Source organism: Schistocerca piceifrons, chromosome 7 (genome assembly GCF_021461385.2).
Source record: "Schistocerca piceifrons isolate TAMUIC-IGC-003096 chromosome 7, iqSchPice1.1, whole genome shotgun sequence".
Classification (NCBI taxonomy): domain Eukaryota; kingdom Metazoa; phylum Arthropoda; class Insecta; order Orthoptera; family Acrididae; genus Schistocerca; species Schistocerca piceifrons.
Window position 1 is genome coordinate 272,153,497 of NC_060144.1, and position 25,812 is coordinate 272,179,308.

General features: G+C 40.0%; 1 protein-coding gene across 1 annotated transcript in view; it reads right to left on the minus strand.

Moving 5' to 3' along the window:
- Positions 1-312: 312 nt before the first annotated feature.
- LOC124804621 (putative Ras-related protein Rab-33) overlaps positions 313-25,812 on the minus strand; it is a 123,758-nt gene continuing 98,258 nt past the window's right edge. Inside the window, exon 4 of the mRNA XM_047264827.1 lies at positions 313-1,747. Coding sequence (XP_047120783.1) covers positions 1,523-1,747 — 225 coding nt within the window. The 3' untranslated portion in view covers positions 313-1,522. The remainder of the gene's footprint in view (positions 1,748-25,812) is intronic.

A 25,812-nucleotide genomic window follows, 5' to 3' on the forward strand; every position in this document is an offset into this window, starting at 1 on the left:
CCACTTAAAGCTTCATAACACTACAGCCTATTTGAAACGATGTATTATTTTTGTACTGTAAGTATAAAATAGTAGTAAAAATGTTCCACCAGTATTCTTTGACAGTTTCTTATCAGATGCAGTCCCCCCAGCCACTTCACCAAGTGCGCTGATATGGACAATTCACTGTGTATATTGTGCTGAAACATAATACAGGGCCTTCTCTTTAATGTGAATAATTTCGCCACTAACAGTTTTTTTTTTTTTTTTTTTTTTTTTTAAAAAGGCGATCAATTCCTGCACTGTGCAGTGATTTGCAGAATATATACTGTACTTAGATATAGATAATGCAACTGTTAATTTGGTTTAATATCAAACAACAGAATGTTACATGATTTGTTTCTCATGTTTGATGTTTCATTTCACACAATAACCTAATGTTTCAGACTAATAATTTACAGCAGAAATGTGAAATGACAGCCCTCTTTTCAACCAAAAGAATGAATTCATACGTTTCACAAATAATTTTTCAATTGAACAATTGTTTTCACAAATTACAAACCCACAGTTATACTGTACTATACAGTGCTTTGTAAACTGTGCATATATTCATTTACAATGAAGAACGAATTTTCTGAATTTATCACTACTGATGTTTGAAGAAATTGGCTGATATTTTGAATGCAGGATTTTTTTCACCCATCAAGCAGATAATATAAAATTATGGACATTATTCTAAACTGAATGTAGCTTTTAACACACTGTTTTGCATATGTAAATATTTTCACCAAAAAAGCAACACTGAGCATCAGTAAACTTTGCCATTTTCACTTATTAAAACTGTTTACACATTGTCAATCATTGCTTTTCATTTTATGTTTACTTTTTCATACATTTAGTTCACAATGCGTGACAGTCTTCGAATATCACAGTTGAGAATTAAATACTTAATTAATAAATCATGCTTTACGTAGTCATCCTCAACAGGGTATTTCTTAATACAGCCTCACCATCAGAGACCGAATGTAGATGTACAATGAAATCTACTCATTAGATCACTTAGAACCCTTAAGAAATGGCAGCATTATTACAAAAATTCACCCTGTACATTACTCACACTTTATCAATATACAAGAAAGTTCATTACAATATATTAATATATAAACTATAAAACCCATAATTGAGGATAACTATTACATAAAATATATTTCTGATGCAAAGAAATAATAATCACAAAATAATATTAATGGTAATTACAAATGTATTCTACAAATTGAATATGTATGAATGAACACAATTGGTTCTCTGTTTACTGTTTCATATTCTGTTTAATTGTAGCCTACAATGAAAATCTCATTTAACAGTGAATCACAAATTTCAGAACATTACACACTTCTTGCAAAAAGGAAACTCAGTATATTATTGATAGTCAATGAAGAGACCTTGGCACAGAGAACTTTCAATTCAAATATACAATCTCTCCAAGGATTTGTCAAATTTCTTAGGCATAACATCTCCGACAACTATCCATTTCCGAGCACAATTAACACCAACAAGAGCTATCACTACTTGCAGATGAATATGTGTGTGTTGATTCTCGTGTGATGGAGATAACATCTGCTCGGTGCAATGCTTCAGGAGACACATTGTTTTGTGCATTATTTGGTGGCATCATTGGCTTATGATTTTTTAGTTTATGTGCCAAAGTTAGAAATATGGCTTCAACATTATCACATTCACTTTCATCTCTGGCAGAAGTTTCGAAGAGCTGCAAATATAAAGCAAATATTAAAAACTCTAAAACTTGGGTTGTAAAAACTATTCACATCAATTTTTCTCAGTTTTACTGACAAAAATACAGCAAGATGGACCATGTCAAATGGTATCTTTGTAACATCCAACTACTAGGAGTATTCCTTTTTCATAAAAATTCTCTTTCCTTATCAAGAAAGACTTATGCTATCTTTTGTGCAACAGATTTGTGCAGTTAACACATTTAATATATATTTGAGGCTCTTCAGAGTTGGCAGCCAAGTTAATGTTGTCATATTTCATGATTATATTTCAATGAGATAGCTTCCCTGTCATCTTCAGATGTGCTGAACACAGACCCCAGTTGCTCACTGCCTAGACTGCAGCAAAACTGGTAAAGAAGAAAGTGCAAGGACATGATGTCAGGGATTACCTGTGTAAGAGAGAGAGGGTGGGGAGAGTACACTAAGAACAAGTCCCTGGACCATTATGGTAGCTGTGCACACCCTATAGGAACCCTGAAAAGTGACATCTAAAGGGATTCTGATGGACCCATGATACCAGCAGCTAGTGACCAGTGGATTGTAGCATGCTTACAAAACAAAAATGAGCTTGAGATGTGAAACAGAAAGCTCACAGCAGCAATGTCAAGCTTTTGAGTTTGATTTACACCTGATTGTTAAACCAGCTACCAGAACCAAATACAGGTAGATTATCATAATGGGTACAGTGATTATTCTAACGTTGACAAAACAAAATTGAAGAGATGGTCAGTGTCACGGACAGGAGAAAATCTCTGCTTCTGGAGATAAGTGAAAAAAGTGGAAGAAAATGGAAGAAATCTTAGATCAGACTCCACTGGTCTGGAAATGAAACAGAGTCTAAGCATGGAATTGGGACATCTACTACATAAAGACATAGATGCTTGCAATTATGTTCATTTTCTTAGTGAAAGGGTAATCAAAACTGTCCAATAAGTTGAGATATAAAACTGCAGCATATTACAAGCCAACACATCACAAATAGGACATTCAAAAGAAGAAAATGCCAAACTTCTCATAACCTGGAATTCCACATGGACTGTGAAAATCTAATAAACAGATGGTTTTACTGCACAGCGTGGCTCATAATGAACATGATATGAATACATATTGGGCTCTCATGGGCTAGGAAATAGAAATGCAGAGGGAGACTATCTACTGAACCTGTGAATGAAAAACAAATTGTCACTGGGCAACACCTTCATCAAGATAATGGATTCCTGTACGATAATGAGAAATAGTTAGGATGAGAAAATTGGTACAGTAATAGATTACATACTGACAAATCAAAGAGTATGGAAGAAGGTGAACTACATTAATGTCGTTGCCAGTAAAGATCTACAGACTTTAAAGTATCAGTAGTATATATTGTATAGAACAAGCCTCACAGATCCCAATAAATGAATCTCAAAAACAAAATCTCACCAACATACTGAACCACCTGTATAGGTAAAATACAAGCAAGGTGTTCACAGGATATTACCAAGAGAAGATCTACAATCAGTAAATGTAAATTGGAACACTCTGGTATTGGTTGTTGTAGGTCATGTAGAATTGGTTGTGGTAGGTACGGTACATGTAGAACATAGCTATCTGAGCTGCATATGAAAACCCAAAAGAGACAGCCTTGTAGAATGAGAATGTTGAAAAGGCCCACATAGATAAGAGACTGTCAGTTTTTAGGCTAGAAAAATTGACTTCAACAGTTGGTTGTAGCTACAAGTCAGAAATACCAGAAAAATCTTGCTAGCAGGATAACACAAAATGAGAATTAAAGATTGTTATACAGTAGGGGAGTACAGAATTTCTAGTATCACAGGCTGTGAATTCCTCACTGTGAGTACATAAGGGCCACAAGTTTGAAAGTAATTTAGCATGAGACAGCTTATTATGCCAAACTGGCATCCCCCTGCCCCAATGCTATCTAGACTGGGCATAAAAGAATTAAGTTATGGCCTAATCTCTCCTTTATGTGATGGAGTGAAAGAAGAGTAAAAAAAAAGTTTAAAAATTACACGAACCAATGGTGATGGTCGGGCATCATCAGATCAATGGCAGGTCTCAACTGACCCTTGAGCCACGGTCTGTGTGTCATTATGAAGCACCATAGAGACCAGAAGAACTCGAAATGAATCAGTAGAAATTCCTAGTGGTAAGGTAACAAATGAAAAACTGAAATACTGTAGAAGTTTTAAAGGTATTTTGATGCTTTGCTAAACTGTAATGGAGAGAGACTCCTATGGGTAACGACCTACACAATTCTGGTCGTGTAAAGGCGGGTAACTTGAAGTAGAGGGCACATGGTATCCAAAATGAGAAAGAACAGGTCTGCTGGATCCAGATGAATTCAGTGTAGAAATGACTGAAGCACCTGGGTAGATCAGGCAGCAGTGACTGTAGTGAGTTATGAACAGAATTTGAAAGAAAATGCAATACTCAATGGCTAGAAGAAAGGAGTCATTATTCCGTTATTTAAAAATGTTGACAGGAAGAAGTGCATCAATTACAGAGTTTTAAGTTTTATCCCAGAGTCTAAAAATCTGAGTCCATTCTTCAGGAAGCTGTTTAATCCACACTTGATGAACAACAATATGGGCTTCAACTTCAAAGATCGATTACTGGCCCCATCTTTACAACAAGAATGCTTATGGGATGAACTGGAAGAAAAATAAAATGCTTATAATTGCTTTTCTGAACATTAAGAAAGCCAATGACCATGTACCATCAGACACATACAGAGAAGCCTGATGCATAAGAAAGACCCTCATAAATCACCACCTAAATGAACTGGTTTTACAATGTGTTCAGGTTCAAAATGGAAAGTAAGTTTTTTTTCACCACCTCTTCATCTTCATAATGGATGAAGGTTTAAAAGCAGTCAAAAGGAAAGATAGAACAACTAACATCTTAGTTTTTGCCAGCAGCATAATGGTTTTGCTTGAGAGCTGAGTGAGGTTACAAACCAAACTAGGCTTCTGGCATTAAGAATACACAACAAACGGGTCTTGAAATCAGAAAAACCCAGAGGGTTGATACAGTGTTGACTAAGAACTATTCAATAGTTGTTCTAAGAATTGCAATTTCCAAGTGCTGCTGTAGATGGTAATTTTGTTACAGATACTGCAGAGGATGAGCAGGAAGCTACTGACAATGTTAGTTATTTTGCAAATGTTGTGGATAATGAAGTAGAACAGACACATTTATCTCAGAAGAATGCAGATTAGTCGACACCTTTAATGGTGACGCCTTCTCGAGAGGAGTGAGGGAGGAAGAAAAGAAAGAGAAAAAGTTGTTGTGAGGCTAATGATCATGCTGACAAGACTGAATCCTTTCAGGAATATGTACCTGAAGCTCAAGGGATTCATAAAGTTGATGATACTTGCAATGTTAAAGGCAATGCGGATAAGGAATGATCTCTGGCAGCGCGTAGTCGAACTCTGGGAGATGCTGTGCCAGTCAAAGGGGACCACTTGAAATAATAGTCACAATGGTCTATTATCATGAAAGTAGAACCACCTAAACAGCAAAAAGATAGTATGCAGACTACCTGGTGTCTTCCTCTCCCTGGGTGACTACCTTCTGTGTACATCCACCTCCCTTGTGAGTTGTGTTCGAATCTGGACTGGACCAGACCATGCTAACCTGTCGCTGCACTCTGGACCTTGTGGACCATCTTATCACTGATCATCACCTATGGCAGACACATGCCTTTGATGTCAGTCATGCTGGGGGCTACAGTTTGAGTACTGTCCTTCCATGTGCTGCATTCTGCAGCGGGCCAGCAACCTGGACTAGGCTGCCATTCATTGGCCACGGCAAATGGTTTCTGCCGAGGCATGCTGCTGCCTGTTGTTGGCAGTTCGCTGAGCTCTGCAGCCCACTATGTCATCTCGGGGTCAAGGTCCCCCCTCCCCCAGCAGCAACCACACCTCTGCACCTAGCACGAATAAAAGTCTAATTCAATCGGGGATGTCTTATTAGTGGTCCACTGCTTACTTCCAGGCACCACCACCACCACCACTCTCAACACAGGGTCAGAAAAAGAAAGCATGCCTCATCCTGACCTATGCACAGCCATTACCTCTGTGACTGTTGGGGTCACCATGCGGCCGCTTGTCAAATTTTGGGATATGGACATTTCACATAGCATATAGTACTTAAAACCATTTTATCTGCAGGACTGTGTTACATGTTTTCACTAAGAAATGAAAGTGATTTCATTTTATTTTTGGTTTATGTTCAACTCACTGTATACTAGTGATACAGCCAGTGGCATTGAGTAATAATACACGCAACATATTATGAAAGTAGCTTCAGTTTTATGGAATCTACTCTTACGTAAGTGAAACCAGTTGATGTAACCAATTCACCCACAGAGTGAACCTTCTGAAGATTGTGCTTTGGCAGTGCCCTATATGAAGTAATGCATTATACAACAGTGTGGACTTGTGGTCTTACTATGCATTCTGGAGAGAAAAGAAAGAAAGAAATCTATCAAATAAATTTAATTTATAACTTAATAGCTGAATTAGCAAATACCATATAATGAAACAATATTAAATATGTTTTATTATGAACTGTACTTATCACGTGTGGTGTCCTAATTTAGGCAAGTATAGGTACTTCAGTCTACTCCTCCTCACATGGTGCATGATAAGTAGCTGATCACACATTTCAGTCTATGATTCTCTGGGAACACTTTCTTCTTGGTTTAGTTTAGTCAAGTTGATTGCATGCTAGCGTGTAGAAGTGAACAATACTTGTTGATTTTTGACTTTGTTCGGTAGTACTTCTTAATTTCTTTATTGTTTATTGAATTTTATAACTTCTAGTATATCAAATCAAATCTTTCCAGTGTACAATAGCTCAGCCTCCTGTAGCTATACTCAATTATCTCAAAATGAAAATTCTCTTGAGATTACTGTAAAATTATGAGACACAATTGATGGCCCTTACTTGCCTTCAGTGAAAGTGTCAGTACTACCAATTTACATGCATAAAAATATACTACTATGATACCAGTGTCCAATATTCCATTTTAATACACTGGTGTTCAAAAGTAAAGCAACAAATGGAAATTTTGCAAGGCTGTGTTTATTTTGTCACAAAACAGTATAAACAGGTGATAGTACAGTAGAAACAACATAAATAATACAGAACAGAATCAACTACAACATGCATAATGTTAGACAAAAATGTTCCTTATTTTTTCACAACTTAAAAGATTTTCACACACGTTCTGACAACTGGTTAATGTGCACAGTATGGGGTTTGACCACCTCTGGCACCAATACAGGCCTGACAACAATGAGGCATGACGTGAATGTTGTCATCAACTGCATGTTGAGGCAATAATGCCCATTCTTCCTGCAGAGCTGCTCACAAGTCTTGGAGAGTGGCTGGTGGATGCTGATGTGATGCAACCCATCTCGCTAGTGCATCCCAGACATGTTCTATGGGATTCAAATCGGGAGAGCGAGCAGGCCACATCATGCATGCAATATCTCCCATTTCCAAAAGAACGTCAACCACCTTTGCTCTATGATGTCGAGCATACCGTCCATCAATATGAACTCTGGGCCCACAGACCCCGCAACAGCTGCGCATGATATCCCAAGATCTCCTCATGGTACCTGACAGCAGTTAAATCTTGCTGATTTAACCATAAAATTTCATTAAGAGGTATTTGAGTGGTCAACATAATCTCTGCCCATATCATTAGGGATTCTCCTCAATATCAGTCTCTTTCCACAATGTTTGGGCCCCAAAATCATGTTCCACGTGCCCTCCAGATGTGAATCCATCGAGAATTACTCTCCAGACCAAACTGGGATTCATCTGTGAAAAGAACATCGCCCCACCGTTTAGCCGTCCAAGTGGCATGTTGACGGCTTCACTCTAGACATGCCCTTCCGTGAAGGACTCCAAAGGTAAACATACAGCAGGTATCCAACAAGCCTTCTATGCAATGTTTGCCTCAATACAATACGTCCATGGGATGCTGCAAAGTCAGATGCCAGTTGCAGTGCAGTAGTGAGGCGGTACCATTGTGTCCTTACAGCCAAACAACAGTCCACTCTTTCTGATGTCACACGTGGTCAGCCCAGTCCTGGTCTCCGGAATAAAGTTTCCATCTGTATAAACTGTTGCCTCAGCTGAGAAACAACAGAATGATTCACATTAAGCCATTGGGCCACATTAGTTTGCGACTCTCCTGCTTCCATTCTTCCTATGGCCCTCCACAGCAGTGAGTCTGTAGGCGTCTTCTCTGTGCCATAACGCTACCCCACTTGATAGGTGCCCTGATGTCATTGCTGGTGCGTTTGACCGTTGATTGGAATGCCATTTTCCATGCAGAACACAATAGTAAAGACAACTGTTGACAGTTTGTATGATTATATCATGAATTACACACAGAACAGGAAAATAGCAGTTTGTCGCTTTAATTTTGGACACCAATGTATTTTAAAGCACTTTCTATATAACATAAAAATGTAAAATAAAATCAATTTTATGTTACACCATTCCTGTTTTACACAAATTTAGTTTTTACATGTGCCTTTTTAAAAGAACTTCTGGTTATTTCATAAATTTGTGTCATGTTTTTCATTCCACAGTCACTCTACTCCATAGCACATTATTATTACATTTATAGATTTTATTTATTTATTATAGTAAATGACTGTATGCAAAACAATAAAACCTTTAATGCTACATTTGACTGCACATCTGCACTAATGCCATCTAATGACCACAGCTTGTTTTACTTAAAGCAGCCAGATCACTAAACAGTAGCACTAGTTAACAGAATTTTTGTACACAGCAACATTTGATGTGATACTGTGTATCAATGTCCTCTTAATATAGTGCGTCTCAATTTTAGATATATGCATGTAACATTTTGTGCTGTAAGATACGTACATCTTGCAATTGACTTCTTAACTGACTTCATAAATGAAACATGAGAAGTTATAAAGTTTATACAATAAAAAAGCAATCAAGACAGATAGTACATTGTCTAGTATAATTAGGACTGCTGATGCTTTTAATGATTTTATGTAATTTATTGACAAGGATTGAGGCTTGCATTTAATGTTAGTTTGAGGCATGACTGGTCATTAACCAAGGAATTTCATGTTTTGTGGTTGTGATAACACTACCTGTAATGCCTCTGATGATCGAGTAAAATAGTTAACAGAAGCCAAGACTTTCATTGTCACCATTTGTTTTTGGTGTCCTTAATTATGTCTGGCTATTGTTCTTGCCACCGCTAAGGCTGTCATATTTTAAGCAGACTTGTGTTTGAATCTCCACAGAACCATCTTTCTCTCTCCGTACGGCATCCGTCACTCAATCGGGGGATTCTTCCTGATGACTGGGATGAATGCTTCTACAGCATGATGGATCATTTTAGAGGCATGATCCACTAAGTCCAGAACACTTTCATTTAGTACAAATGTAGAGAGTTGACCTTGCAGTACTCAGTTGGCTCTGCTTTGAAGCCATCATGGTGGCCTCCTTTCAGACATACTAATAAAAACAGGTAACTGGTCATTCAAATGGATGTCATCTGAAACTCACCACTGCTCTGCACTGTTTATGGAAGGTGAACAAAGTGATAAAGCAACAGCCGAGGCTTTTTTCTTTGCTGTACTTAAGTGTGCTGATTTCCCTATACTCAGCAGTAATGGACGGAGCGTCATTTCTCATGATGCACATTAAATTATCAAAATAGGAGGAGAAAAGGCAAGGAGAGTTGATCAATGATGTCTCCTAGAGCAGCAACATCAAGTGGATTATGTGATAGAAGATGCAGCAACACACCTGTTATCTTAGATCCTTATCATTATCATCATCAAAAGCAACGATACAGAAGGAAATAAAAAAAACTGCACACTGTAAAAGAACTATAAAGGAACACATCACAAAAAGCAAATTAAAAAAGAGAAGTCAGTCAGTCAGTCACTACAGAGGAGATATATACCGCAGATGGCAACCCATTGTTGCCAGTCTCTAGCATTGCCTTCCACCACTGTGGGATCCACTTGTTTAAGGATTGTTAGTACTCAATCCTTCCATTGCATCCTTGGATATCCCCTGGGACATTTCTCAGTAGGCTGGTAAGGGAGGACTCGGCATGGGAGTGAGTCATCAACTCAAAATATGTGGCCAAATCACTGTAGCCCTTCTGCCCTAATATTTGAGCAATGTGTGACTTTCCAAATTGCTGGTACAGGTCGTCTTCTGTTTTTAATTCCCATTTACCTTCAATGGTATTATAGACAGGTCGATAGTTATTTCGAAGTACCTTTCTCTTGAAGGCACAAGTGGCTTCTTAAGTTACTGCTGATGTCACCCAGGTTTTACAACCATATAAAAGTACCGACTGTACAAGTGTCATGTGCAGCTGAATCTTGTTCTTCTGTGATATTAGATGTGATCGGAATAAACTGTTCAGGCTAACAACAAACTATTATTATTCGTTAATGCACTTCTTTCACCACTTCACTTTTATTATGCAGCATGGATCCCAGGTACTTTAATTCTTGAGCACATTCAAATGTATGCCCATCAACAACAATGGAAGGAAGGAGAGCTTTACAGCATGATACAACAAGATGCAGGGTGAATCAAAAACAAAGAAAAGATTTCAGTTGTTTATTACAGACAAACTATATAAAGACAGAAACACATTGTACATGTCTCTGGATAGACGAAAGTTCAAAGTTTGACACAGCTACACTGTTGATATAGCCACATGGCGACTATAATAAAAGAGAAATCATTTTGTGTGTTAGAATTTACGCAAAGTCAATCCATTGTTCAACTGCAACATGCATTCCACCACTGATTCAGCAAGAAGCCACCTCCGCACAAGCAGATTTAAGAATGGCATATAACAATTTAATGGGAGTTGGTTACATATACAATGGGAAGAGCAGTGGTTGGCCACGCACATCTGATGAAGGGGTCAAGCAGATTCAAGATGCATTCACACGGAGTCCTCAGAAGTCCACAAGATGGTTAGGCCAGGAACTTTAACATCCTCAAACAATGGTGTGGCCTGTTCTGAAATGATGCCTGCATATGATGCCTTACAAGTTGCAGTTACTGCAGCAATCGCATTCTGGCGCCCATAACAGAAGGAGCGAATTTTGCATTTCAAAATGGCTCTGAGCACTATGGGACTCAACTGCTGAGGTCATTAGTCCCCTAGAACTTAGAACTAGTTAAACCTAACTAACCTAAGGACATCACAAACATCCATGCCCGAGGCAGGATTCGAACCTGCGACCGTAGCGGTCTTGCGGTTCCAGACTGCAGCGCCTTTAACCGCACGGCCACTCTGCATTTCAGTTTTCCATGATACGGCAGAGGACATTTTTTCCAAATGACTTCATCTTTTTGGACAAATCAACATTTCATCTGTCAGATAAAATAAACTGCCATAATGCAAAAAATTGGGGGGTCACAGAATTCTGGCACTGACAATGAACAACAAAGAGACTCACCACAACTGAATGTGTTTTTTACCATTTCCATTCACAAGTTTATGGACTTCTCTTTTTTGTGTAGGAAACTGTGACAGGAATGACATACCTGGACAGGCTGCACAATTATTTGTTACCTCAACTTCACAGACATTCCAATGATTTCATTTTTACGTATGACGGCACGAAGCCTCACTTTCACTTTGATGTGTGACAATAGCCTAAAAACACCATCCCACAATGTTACTCGTAGATTGGAAGAAGTGGACAAGATATTGTTCATTGATTTTGCACTCCCAGATCACCCGACCTCAGACCTTCAATGACAAGAGCCTTTTTTCCACCTTTGGCAGCAACTCTTCAATATCTGAGAAATCTAATTGTTGAAGATGTCAATTTAATAAACAGGGACCTGTTGATTCCTATGTGGAGTGAAATGGGCTAATGTTTCAACGTTTCTTGGGCAATGCAAGTTGCTAATGTTGGGTGTATCTATCTTTCAAAGTTTGTCTGCATGAAATGTGTCCTTTATTTTTTAATCATTCTGTATTTTATTTTATCATCATACACCACCAGACCAATTTTCTTCACATTGTGAAGTAATCGGAAAGTATCAGCATATACACAATCTGATAATACTAGTAATGGTTACATTGCTCCTTTCTTTGGTTGTGACTTGTTCTTTCACAGAGATTTTCTGATTTTGTTGGATGGATTTTGATTGAGAAAGAAGAGGGATTTTGCAGTGTAACTCAGATTGTGTGTTACCTAATTCTCACAGCCCTAGTTAGGAAGGAGTTTTATTTTATTGTTCTGGTTGCTGTTGACAATGCTTTTGTTGGTACTATTGTTTCCTGAGCTGTCTAATAACTGTGTTTGCCTGAGGATACAAACATTTGTGGCTGCTTTTCATAAAGCTGATGGGCGAAAGCAAGAGGCTGTGCAGAACCTAATGGTCCTTTTCGGTTTCGGTACATGCTGCTCGCAATTTTTACTATTATTTCTTGATATTTTTCTGTTTTGTGTACACAGTACAATTCCAACTCCATGTAAGATATGCATTTGGCAAACTTAACCACATTTCTGGGGATGAACAGCATATTCTTGCTTTATCGATTTCTTTCCTATACTTTCTATAAGTTGTTTTCTCCTTGCATGCTACTGGGGTGCCATTTATGGTGTCACATTGGATTTAGTATAAAATTGGATTTAGTATAAAGTGTCTTATCTTTAGATGAACAAATCCAACACTGATGAATTCAGGAAGTAGTGATGAACTGAATATTAAAACGAAAGCAGCAATTTTGTAGTTTTTTGCAGATTTTTTCCTCTCTATATTCTTTACCTATGTGACTTCTCCAACTCTCCACTTCTCTTGCGATTTTGTTGTGTCCATATTCATTATATCTCTGCAACCACAATGCCCTTACAGAATTTCAAGACTGTTGTGCTTTTCTGCTACTATGGGATGTTGCACAGATTTTTGGACTGCAAAAATGTAGTCCCAGGCAGAATGTAGCAGTTTCTCAGAAGAAGATATTTACATTTACATCTACATGGATACTCTGCAAATCACATTGAAGTGCCTGGCAGAGGGTTCTTCGAACCACCTTCACAATTCTCTACTATTCCAATCTCGTATAGTGTGCGGAAAGAATGAACAGCTGTATCTTTCCGTACGAGCTCTGATTTCCCTTATTTTATCTTGGTGATCGTTCCTCCCTATGTAGGTTGGTGTCAACAAAATATTTTGGCATTCCGAGGAGAAAGCTGGTGATTGGAATTTCGTGAGAAGATTCCGTTGCAATGAAAAACGCCTTTCTTTTAATGATGTCCAGCCCAAATCCTGTATCATTTCTGTGACAATCTCTCCCATATTTCGCGATAATACAAAACGTGCTGCCTTTCTTTGAACTTTTCGATGACTCCGTCAGTCCTATCTGGTAAGGATTCCACACTGCGCAGCAGTATTCTAAAAGAGGATGGACGAGCATAGTGTAGGCTGTCTCCTTAGTAGGTCTGTTATATTTTCTAAGTGTCCTGCCAATAAAATGCAGTGTTTGGTTAGCCTTTCCCACAACATTTTGTATGTGTTCCTTCCAATTTAAGTTGTTCATATCATTGCATACCTTTTTTAAATTTATTTCTCCCCATGATAGTCTCTAATTGTTTATTGGTACAAAATCTATATGTACATTACTTGACTTCTCTGCAATTCACACTTAAGTGCCTGGCAGATGGCTCATCAAACCACCTTCAGACTATTTCTCTAACGCTCCACTCTCCGACAGCATGTGGAGAAAAATGAACACTTAAATTTCTCTGTACAAGCTCTGCTTTCTCTTATTTTATTTTGATAATAATTTATCTCTATGTAGGTTGGCATTAATAAAATAACTTGGTTACCATATCCATGACACTCTCTCCCATATTTTGCAATAATACAAAACAAGCTGCACTTCTTTGGACTTTTTCAATGTCATCCATTAAATCTATCTGATAAAGATCCCATACAGCACAGCAATATTCTAGGAGAGGACAGACAAGCATAACATAGGTAGTCTCTTTAGTAGATCTATTGCATCTTCCACGAATTTTGCCAATAAAACACAGTTTTTGGTTTGCCTTCCCTCAATGTTATCTATATGATCATTGCCATATTAGTTTTCTTAATTGTAACTACTAGGTATTTAGTTGAATTGACAGCATTTAGATTTGTGTGATTTATCATCTAACTGAACTTTAACTGATTTCTTGAATTATAAGCACTTGGCTGCTCTTGTAAATAATTTATTTAATGACCCACCAGTTCCATAGCTTAGAAGCCACATCACCAGGTTGGATCAGTTGAATTAAAAATGTATTTGCTAAAATTGTGCTCTACTGTAGTTCCAATTAATATTGAGAAACATAGGAAATTACATATGTGTTAAATCATGACATTAAACTTGCAACATGGATGGAAGTGAACATTCCTTGTGTATGAATAAATGACAAAATTAACGATTCCTCAGGTAAGCAGAAAGCACGGGTCCATGATTCCTCAAGAGTGCCTAAGAAATTTCTTGACAACATTAAGAATTGTCAAGAAATATCCGCCCAAACTAATGTGACATAAAACCAATAATGGTTTGGATCATCCCATCAGAAATTAAAAATACTTACCATGAATCTGGAAAGGATGATAGCAGGCCACACACAACCAATTAACCATCAGATTAGAATGACTAATTGCATCATTTATTCAGAGACAAGGAATGTTTGGTCCCGTCCATGCTGCAAGTTTAATGTCATGATTTATCATGTAAGTAATTTGCTATATTTCTCCCTACTGATTGTAACTATAATAGACCACAACTGCAGCAAATACTTTTTCTAATTTAATTGATCTAACCCGATGATGTGACTTCTAAGCTATGGAACTGGTCATTAAATAAATTATTTACAAGAGCAGCTAAGCGGCTATTATTCTAGGTGTCTATTTATGGCTGCAATTGTCCCTCATACAAGATAGTGTTTAATGGGTTCCTTTTTGGTACTCGTGTGGATGACCTCACACTTTTCCTTATTAGAGTGAATTGTCACTTTTCACACCAAACAGATATTGTGTCCCAGTCATTTTGCAATTGGTTTTGATCTTCTGATGACTGTACTAGATGGTGAATGGCAGCAGCACCTGCAAACAATCTAAGACGGCTGCTCAAATGGTCTCCTAAATTGTTTATATAGATTAGGATCGGGGCCTCTACCACTTCTTTGGGGGATATCTGATATCATTTCAGTTTTATTCAATGAATCTGTCTCTATTACTACATACCGCGATCTTTCTGACAGGAAACCACAAATCCAGTCGCACAACTGAGAAAATTCCATAAGCACGCAATCTGATTAGAATTCTCGCGTGAGGAATGGAGTCTAAAGCTTCTGGAAACCTAGAAAAAAGGAATTAATTTGAGATACTCTGTCAATAGTACTTATTACTTCGTGTGAATAAAGAGCTAATTGTGTTTCACAAGAATGATAGTTTACAAATCTGTCCAACTATATGTCAATAGACCATTTTCTTCGAGTAATGCATGATGTTCAAACACTTATGTGCCCCAAAATCCTACTGCAAATTGACATCAGTGATATGGGCCTGTAATTCAGCACATTACTCCTATTTCCTTTCTTGATTATTGGTGTAACCTGGGCAGGTTTCCAGTCTTTACATATGGGTCTTTCATTTAGCAAGCTGTTGTATATGATTGTTAAGTATGGAGCTATTTTATAAGCATACTCTGAAAGGAACCTAACTGGCATACAATTTGTACCAAAAGACTTGGCTTTGCAATGTGACAGAAGCTGCTTCTCTCAACCGAGGTATCTACTTCGAAGTTATTCATATTGGTAGCTGTTTTTGATTTGAATTCTGGAATGTTTACTTCATCTTCTTTGGAGATGGGATTTTGGAAAACTGTGTCTAGAAACTCTCCGCTTTTGAGATATGATATTATTAGCACTGGTATCACATACTAAAGTTATAGATTGTGTCTTGCTGCTGGAGTACTTTACACATGACCAGACTCTCCTTCGATTTTCTACCACATTTCAAGACAGAGCTTTGTTGTGGAAGCTATCAAAAGCATCCTGCATTGAAGTCTGCCCCAAGTTTCAAAATTCAGTGAAACATCATCCATCTTGGAGTTCTTCATTCTTTAAAATTTGGCAAGTTTTTTTTTCATTGCTTCTTCAACAGTGTGCAAATCTGTTTTGTGTACCACAAATCAGTATCATCTTTTATTAATTTATATGGTATGAATATCACAATTGCCGCTGATACTATTTATACTATTTCTTTGAATTTAAGCCACGTCTCATCTACACTTACATAGTTCATTTGCAAGGAGTGAAGACTATTTCTGAGGAAGGCGCCAAGCACATTTTTGTCTGACCCCCCCCCCCCCCCTTTTTTGTCAGATATATTTTGCATTTGTTTTTGATGGATCTGGATGTCATGGAGCTCAGTCTTGCTACAACCAGCTTGTGGTTGTTGATACTTGTACCAGTCACGAGCTTCATATTTGCTTAGGCTTATTTTCTGTTAAGAGGTCAAGTTTGTTTTTGTAACCATTTACACTTTGAGTAGGCTCCTGAACTAACTGTTCAAAATAATTTTCAGAGAAAACATTTAATACAATTTCGGATGATGTTGTATACTTACCACTGGCTTTAAACATGTACTTTTGACATCATACCAAGGGCACATTGAAGTCATTGCCAACTGTATCTGTATGGGTGAGATACCTATTTGAAATGAGACTCAAGTTTTCTTCAAACTGTTTGGTAACTGAATCATATACGTTGGGGGGGTCAGTAAAAGGAACCATTTATTAATTTATTCCGATTGTCAAGTATAATCTCAACCCATAGTAACACACAGGAACCACCTACTTCAATTTCGCTACAAGATAAACTACTTCTAACAGGGACTAGCATGTCACCACCAACAGTATTTAATCTATCCTTTCCAAACCCCATTAAGACATTTGTAAAAATTTCAGCTGAACTTCTCTCCAGCTTTAGCCAGCTGTCAGTATCCATAACAATCTGAGCTTCAGTGCTTTCTATTAACCAATGGAGCTCTGGTTCTTTCCCAGCACAGCTACGACTATTTACAGCCACAGTACTGCTTGTTGCTAGGTCTATTCTCAACCTGTGTTTCCTCTGCACCCTTTGAAACAAACCCTTTCTGTACTTTCCTGAGACCCTCTAATATAAAAAACCACCCATCCACACAAAAATTTTTTTCAATGACCCTGTATTGACTACACATCGTTACATCATGGGTAGGGGATGTGGCCTTAGGGTTGTCTGCCAACAAACGTTTAATCTCAACAGCCATACATCAAACTGGTGCACAGTTTGCCTTAAGAAATACACATGCTGTTGTTGTTGCTGTCATCATCATTGTCAATGTCAATGAAGAGGCCAACATTTTTGGGTTCTGTGAAGGTAGAGATAGGAATCGGTGACCGTAAGGCTACTACAGCATCACTGATCACTGCTATCACTGCTGTCATATGAAAAGTTAGAAGAGGTAGACAGACATTTCTGCTTAACAGTCATAACAAAAAAGGATCAGCAACTACCCAAGAAGCCAGCAGCAAACATTCAGCACTGGGGAGGAGGAGAACATCAGAAATCTCTTTGCACAAATTCATATTTATTGTAGGCTATATGCTTGATACACTTATGCCCTGGAGGGATATGAAGAGGCCGCCATGATTAAATAAAATATCTGAAACTTACTACAAAACCAAATAGAGCTGTATGAGGAATTAAAATTAAACTAAATCCTTTATGAGAAATAAAAGATGAAGGAAGATAAAACAATGAATGAGACAGTGTTGCAGCTTCTTCCCGATTTTATTCAATCTGTACACTGAGCAAACACTAAGGAAAGCTAAGGAGATATGTGGAAAAAGATTTCTAGTTTGGAGAAAGGAAATACAAATTTTAAGATTTGCTGACGGTAATGCCATTGTGACAAGTGACAGCAAAGGCTTTAGAAGATTAGCTGAATGGAATGGATATTGTCTTGAATGGAGGTTACAAGATGTCCATGAACAAAAATAAAACAAGGGTAGTCAAACTCTTGATGTTGAGGAAATTAGATTAGCAAATGACACAGTATGGGCTGACTGTATAAAGCATTTAACCTTAGGTTAAGACAGAAAATGATCTTAGATCACACTTAACCTGTAAATCTGCATTGCATAAACGTTAATCCTAGATCATATTGCCATGAAGTCAGATTATATTTAACTGGTGAAAAGTCAGGTTCATCTCTAATCGTCAATTTATAGTGTAGAGGCAGTATGATACATTATTTTTTAGCAGATACCAAGTGAAATAACAAAAAACTTGTTATTAACACAAATTGGAAAGTGAATATGTGACTACGCCATTTCCTCACAGCTGATGCTCAAAATACTTTTTCTTTTTTTCCCCCAATCTGGTCGGTTAGGTTAAAGAAATTATCAGATATCGTTTGTACTTAAAGATCAGTCTCATAACAGCTCTTGGGAGACGACTTGTAATTTATGTGATTAGTTCACAGACATTTTATAGATACATAGCAGTAAAGTAAGAAAGGAAAATTCAAAATATTTGCAGTGAACAGTTAAGTATGGGAATTTTGACAGTAGCCACTAACAATCCAACTTCACTTATATATGTTCTTTTTCAGCTCGAGTAGCAGTAACTATGCAATCCATATTAAATTTTTAACTACCGTTCTCTTGTATGACAATTCCACATGCATTGATAAAGAGAAGATAAGCAAGTATTTTGAAATACACTAACCACATAAATTGTTTCTTTTATTTTGGTGGCTCAGTGGTTGCATTTTGGACTGCAGTGCAGAGGATCAAATGTTTGAAACCAAGTCAGTTCTTGAATTTTTTCCATTGATTACTACTTTCTCTACATTGTTGGTCATAAAAATTACCATGCCATTCCATACCATTGAAACCATACCATACTATCCATTTTCTGAGCATTCTGGACCACTGCTAGGCAAAATTCTGTGTGCAATAACCCTACGCAATGTGAATTGTATTGTTTACTTTCATTTACTTTACAAATATCTGAGCATTCAGATGTGTCCACAGAGGACAACAATGACAAGATCCAACAAGCTCCCCATGTTTCGTGAAAGTGTGAACCCACCCTTGAAGTTAAATAACAAGTCATTTAAGATGGGGTTTTGTTTGGAGAAAAGTAATGTGGAGCAATTGGAACCCAAACTCAGAGATTATCTAATGAAACCAATGAAAAGACACCAACCGCCAACGGCAGTGTTCATGCTGCTATTAACCTTAAGATTTTACACCACAGGAACTTTTCAAATAGTGGTTGCTGGTCTGTTTAAAGCAGATACAGCAAAAGCCTGAAGATCTATCCGTAAGGTATTGGCCTTACGACAGAATTATAAACAACAGTAACTTCTCACCTTGCCTTTACCTTGTTGGCCACAGTGACATTTTTTTTATTATATAGGCCCAACACAATTTCCAGCAGCAAATCTTTCTTGTACTGAGAAAAATTTGACGATCACTTCTTTTTCTGTTTACTTGCTCCCACAGTTATAGCGTGACACCTTTGATTATAAATACTGCTTATCTACGATTTACGACAAATATCTGCAGTCAAAGCCCAATAATTGTGTCGCTGGCTGATTTCAGCCATGTTGCCGAGCTTGTTATCTGCTACCTAAGATCAAAATGGAGCCTGCTTATACGGACCAAGTTTAGCGTTATACAACAGAGCTGAGTCCTGAACATGGTTCACTTGCTGATCTAATGTCAAATTTGATCTCCAGCATGTGATGTTTATACAATTGGCCCTACAAGTAGCAGACTAAGTGTTACTACTTGGGCAGCAAAATAACTGGTATCAGTAGAATGAGACAGGATACAAAATGTAGATGGGCAATAGCAAGAGAAGCTTTTCTCAAAAAGTAGTTCATGTTACCATACCGTCAAAAATAAATTTAAGTGTCAGGAAGTCTTTTCTGAGACAAGAAGGGCTTCAGTCACAAAGGGAGCAGGCTGGACACAGGAAGAACATAGATAAAGGAACCATTGGTATAACAGTTGTAAATTGTCATAGTTGTGTTGGGAAAGTACCAGAGCTCCAAGCATTAATAGAAAGCACTGATGCTCAAATCGTTATAGGCACTAAAAGCTGGCTAAAGTTGGACATAAGCTCAGCCGAAATTTTTGCGAAGAACCTAACGGTGTCCCAAAAGGATAGGCTAAACACAGTTGGCGGTGGCGTGTTTGTTGCTGTCAGAAGTAGTTTAACTTGTCGCGAAATTCAAGTAGATACTTCCTGTGAGTTAGTAGGGGCAAAGGTCATTATTAGTAACCGGTATAAAATAATAATTGGATCCTTTTACTGACCTCCAAATTCAGATGATACAGTTGCTGAAAGGTTCAAAGAAAACTTGATTTGATTTCAAACACTTACCCGACTCATACGATAATAGTTGGTGGTGACTTTAATTTACACTCGATATGTTGGTGGAAATACGTGTTTAATTCTGGAGGTACGCATAAAATATCATCCGAAATTGTGCTAAATGCATTCTCTGAAAATTATTTCGAGCAGTTAGTTCATTAGCCCACGCAAATAGTAAACGATTGTGAAAACACACCCGACTTCTTAGCAAAAATAATCCTGAGTTAATAACGAGCATCAAAACCGATTCAGGGATTAGTGAACACAGGGTTGTTGTAGCAAAATTGATTATTGTAATCCCCAAATCCCCAAAAAATAATCGAAAAATATACCTATTCAAAAAAGCAGATAAAAATTCAATTGATGCCTTTCTGAGAGACAATCTCCACTCATTCCAAATTAATAATATAAGTGTAGACCAGATGATGTGACTTAAATTCAAAGAAATAGTATCGGCAGCAATTGAGAGATTTATACCAAATAAATTAACAAATGACAGAGCTGATCCTCTTTGGTACACAAAACGGGTTAGAACACTGTTGCAGAAACAACGAAATAAACATGCCAAATTTAAACAGACGCAAAATCCCCAAGATTGGCGATCTTTTACGGAAGCCGGAATTTAGCGCGGACTTCAATGCGAGATGCCTATAACAGTTTCCACAATGAAACGTTGTCTCGCACAACAACAGTGGTCATTAGCGCCCAGACTAAATTATGAATGCACTGCGAGGCACAATGTTAAAACAGCAACTAAAAAGGACACTATAAAAGTCACATTAACAGACAAGGGGTTAAAAGAAAACAGCATAATCAAATGTCCTTAGATAGGTTTGTCAAGTGGATAAGATGATGACCGCGAGCAGCTGCTCCTGGGTCATCTGCTAAAATTTCATCCAGAGTACATGGCAGGCCAAGATCAATGTGCAGTGTATTAAAATTTGGACAGGACGTTAAAATGTGGCGTACCGTCAGCAATTGCCCACATGGGCAGAACGGCGCTGGCGCATCCGTCAGCAGATGGGGGTGGCTGAACCGGCAGTGTCCAATCTGTAACCGGGCCAAAACGACCTCCTCCTGCCGAGATGGGCGTGAAGAGGTCGTCCAAGCCTGGGGAGAGGTTTCAAGGCCCGAAGCTTGCTTTCAGTAAGTGCACACCAATCAGCATACCACAATGATAAAATGCGCTGACAACTAAAATCAGATGAAGGCACACAACAAGAAGCTGTCCAAGGCTGGAGGACCACAGCCTTGGCCTGCAGCTTCATTCCCAGTGATACCGACATGGCCAGGAACCCACATAAAGGTAACTGGAGAACCGTCATCCACCAGCTGCTGAAGAGAGCGTTGGATCCGTGCACGAAAAGGGGAGCCGAATACGGACCACTGAGGCTCTGGCTGGTGCTCAGGGAATCAGAGCAGATGACAGAAGCAGAATGTCGGTGGCGGCGGATGTAAAGAACAGCCTGGCAGAGGGTAAATAGCTCAGCTGTGAAGACCGAACAATGGCCATGGAGCCGGTATTTGAAACTGTGTGCCCCGACAATAAAAGAACACCAGACACCATCATTGGTCTTAGAGCCATCTGTATAAATGAAGATCGTATTAATGGACTTCAAACGAAGTTCGACAAACCGCGAGCGGTATACCGACGCTGGGGTAACCTCCTTTGGGAGCGAGCTGAGGCCAAGGTGAACGCGAACCTGAGCCTGGAACCAAGGTGGCGTTTGGCTCTCACCCTCCCTTAAGGTTCAGGGAGTGGAAAATCAAGTTGCTGAAGGAGGCGACGAAAGCGAACTCCAGGGGGTAGCAGGACAGATACATACAACCCATATTGACGGTCGAGAGAACCTTCAAAAAAGGAACGATAAGACGGGCGGTTGGGCATTGATAACAGCCGACAAGCATACCGACAAAGCAGTATATCACGCCGGTAGGTTAGTGGCAATTCACCGGCTTCAGCATGAAAACTCTCGATGGGACTAGTATAGAACGCTCCGATCGCAAGACATAATCCCCGATGTTGTATACAGTTGATGTGGTGTAAGATGGACAGCCGTGCAGAGTATACAAAGCTCCCATAATCCAGCTTTGAGCGGATGATCGATCGATATAAGTGAAGTAGGATGGTTCGATCCGCTCCCTACGACGTACCGCTGACAACACGGAGGACATTTAGGGAACGGGTACAACGGTCAGCCAAATACGACACATGTGGAGAACAGCTAAATTTCCTGTCAAATGTAAGACCTAAAAATTTTGTCTCCACAAATGAGAGAGCAACAGGACTGAGATGTAAGGACGGCAACAGGACTGAGATGTAAGGACGGTGGGAGAAACTCTTTGTAGTGCCAGCGACACTCCAGGAGTAAAGACGGTCAAGACAATGCTGAAGACAGCACTCCAGGAAACCTGTACACGGCGCGCTGCAGTAGATGGTAAAATTGTCCACAAAAAGGGAGCCTGGTACATCAGCTGGGAGGCAATCCATTATTGGATTAATCGTTATGGTGAAGAGAGCGATGCTCAAAACTGAGCCCTGTGGCACCCCATTCTCCTGGCGAAAGGCATCGGACAGGAGAGAACCCACACATACCCTGAACTTGCGATCCATTAAAAATGCACGAATTAAAAGAGGGAGGTGACCGTGAAGGCCCCTTGTATGCAAGGTGCAGAGAATGCCCGCCCTCCAACAGGTGTTGTACACCTTCTCCAAATCAAAGAACACAGCCACTGTCTGGCACTTCAACCTGAAGGTCGACAAGGTAACCAGATGGTCAACAGCAGAGCGGCGCCTACGAAATCCACATTGTACATTGGTAAGTAGGCGTCGAGATTCGAGCAGCCAAACCAAATGAGAGTGAACCATTCGTTCCATCACCTTACAGAGACAGCTAAAGGTAAATGGGTCGATAACTGGAAGGCAAGTGCTTGTCCTTCCCTGGCTTAGGAATCGGAACAACAATAGATTTGCACCAGCATGTGGGAACATGACCCTCAATCCAGATGTGATTACAAGTACGAAAAAGAAAACCTTTACCCGCAGGAGAAAGGTTCTTCAGCATGTGAATATGAATAGAATCAGGCCCCAGAGCAGAGGACCATGATCGGGCAAGTGCACTTTCGAGTTCCCACATGGTGAATGAGGCATTATAACTTTCATGATTCAAGGAGCGGAAGTTAGGTGGCCTTGCCTCCTCTTCCCATTTTTGGGGGAGGAAGGCAGGTTGGTAATGAGCGGAGCTCGAAACCTCTGCGAAAAATTGTCTGAAGGCATTGGGGACATCCTCAGGGGCCACAAGGACGTCATTCGCGACTGTCAAGCCAGGAACTGATAAGTGGACCTTAGTGCCAGATAGCCGGCGCAGGCTACTTCAGACAACAGAAAAAGGAGTAAAACTGTTGAAGGAGCTTGTGAAAGCAGCCCAGCTGGCTTTCTTGCTTTCTTTAATAACACGATGACACTGCGCATGTAATCGTTTATAATTAATACAATTTGCCATTGTAGGGTGGCATTTAAAGGTGCGTAAAACATGTCGATGAGCACGTATAGCGTATCTACATGATGCAGACCACCAGGGGACCGGTACGCAATGTGGAGAAGTAGTAGTATGAGGAATGGAATATTCAGCAGCAGTGAGATTGATTTCCGTGAGGTGTGCGACCTGACTATCGCAGCTTGCGAAGTTTTGATCCTGAAAGTCGCCCTGGAAGAGAAGAGCCCCCATTCTGCTTTGGAGATGTTCCAACTAGTTGAGCATGGAGATGGGGTATGATGCAGGAGATGAATAACACAAGGGAAGTGGTCACTCGAATACGTATCAGGAAGAGCGTACCACTCAAACCGACGTCCAAGTTGGGTAGTACATATAGAGAGGTCTAAATGGGAACAGGTGTGAGTTGTGTCCAAAAGAAAAGTAGGGGCGCCAGTATTGGGGCAGACAAAAGTGAGGTGGTTGAAAAGGTCCGCTAACAGGGAGCCTCTCGGGGCAGGATGCTGGAGAGCCCCTAAGGGGATGGTGGGCATTGAAGTCTCCAGTCAACAAAAATGGTGCAGGTAGCTGGGCAATAATTTGTATCATGTCTACCCTAGTAACGGCAGACGACGATGGAGTGTAAACAGTACAAATGGAAAATGTGAAAGTGGGGAGAGTAATTTGGACGGCAACTGTCTGCAGATCGGTGTGAAATGTGATGGGATCGTAGTAGATATCATCCAAAACCAGCAACATAACCTCTCCATGAGCCGGAATACCTGCCACAGGGGTAGGTCAAATCGCACAGAGGTAAGTCAATACGATCGTGTGGGCGTAGCTTCATTTCCTGGAGAGCTACTATGAGCGGACAGTGCAATCTAACAGCAACTTTAAGTCCTCTTGGTTGGAGCGAATATTCCAATGAAGAATTGCCATCGTGAGAAGGAAAAGAAAAAGGAGAAGCAAGAAGGGGTCACCTTGAAGGCCGCTGAAGGCCTGGCTTCGAGCGAGCACTGCTGCCGCTATCAATAGGCAGAAGGTCATCATCCATTTTTTCAAGAGGTTCGTCGGCCACCATGTTAAGATGGTCGGGAGGGGGAGCTTCCTCCGCCGGTGAACGGCCAGATGTTTGGCGACCAGCAGTGCAGCCAGGTGAAACGGATGACGGCCTGGGGCGGCAACCGCTGGGTGGTGCGTTTCTACGCGTGCCGTGGCGGAGAAGGAGAACTTTTCTTCCTATGAGCCTTCTTGGAACGTCGTTTAGTCGAAGTACTGGTCAATGGCTGGGAGTTCGGGGTACGTAAGAAGTCTTCACGGGACGGTTCCTTCTTGAAGGTCCGTGCATCTGACTTCTGGGTCTTAGTCTTGGCAAGTTGATGAAGGTGCTTATGTCTTAGGGGTGACGGGAGGAGACGTTGACTGGGCGATCTTAGCACTGGCTGAAAGGATGACCATAGCGCTAAAGGTCAGACCGCATGTCTGCGTCGATACCTCCCTGGTAGGCCGAGGAGAGGCGAGGACGGTACTGTATTTCCTGCTGGGAGCAGCGTGGGCTTCCTACTAGCAAAAAGCTTGCGAGCAGCCGAGGTGGACACTTTCTCTTTGACCCAAATTTCCTGTATACAGCATTCATCCTTGTAGATGGGACAGTCGCGAGAGGACGCTGCATGGTCACCCTGACAGTTCACGCAACGAGGAGACAGAGGTGGACAGTCACCCTCATGGGCGTCCCTGCGACAAGTGACACATTCAGCCGCATTAGAACAAGACTGGCGGGTGTGGTTAAAACGCTGACACTGGTAGCAGCGTGTAGGTGTCGGGACATAGGGCGAACAGAAATAACCTCATAGCCCGCTTTGATGCGCGACGGCAGCTGAACACTATCAAAGGTCAAGAAAAGTGTCCGGGTCAGTGCAAGGTCATTGTCGACCTTTTTCATGACCCTATGGACAGTCGTCACGCCCTACTCAGCGAGGAAAGGCTGAATCTCCTCGTCAGTCAATCTGTCGGGTGATCTAGTAGATACCACACCACGCGACGAATTCAAAGTGCGGTGAGCCTCCACCC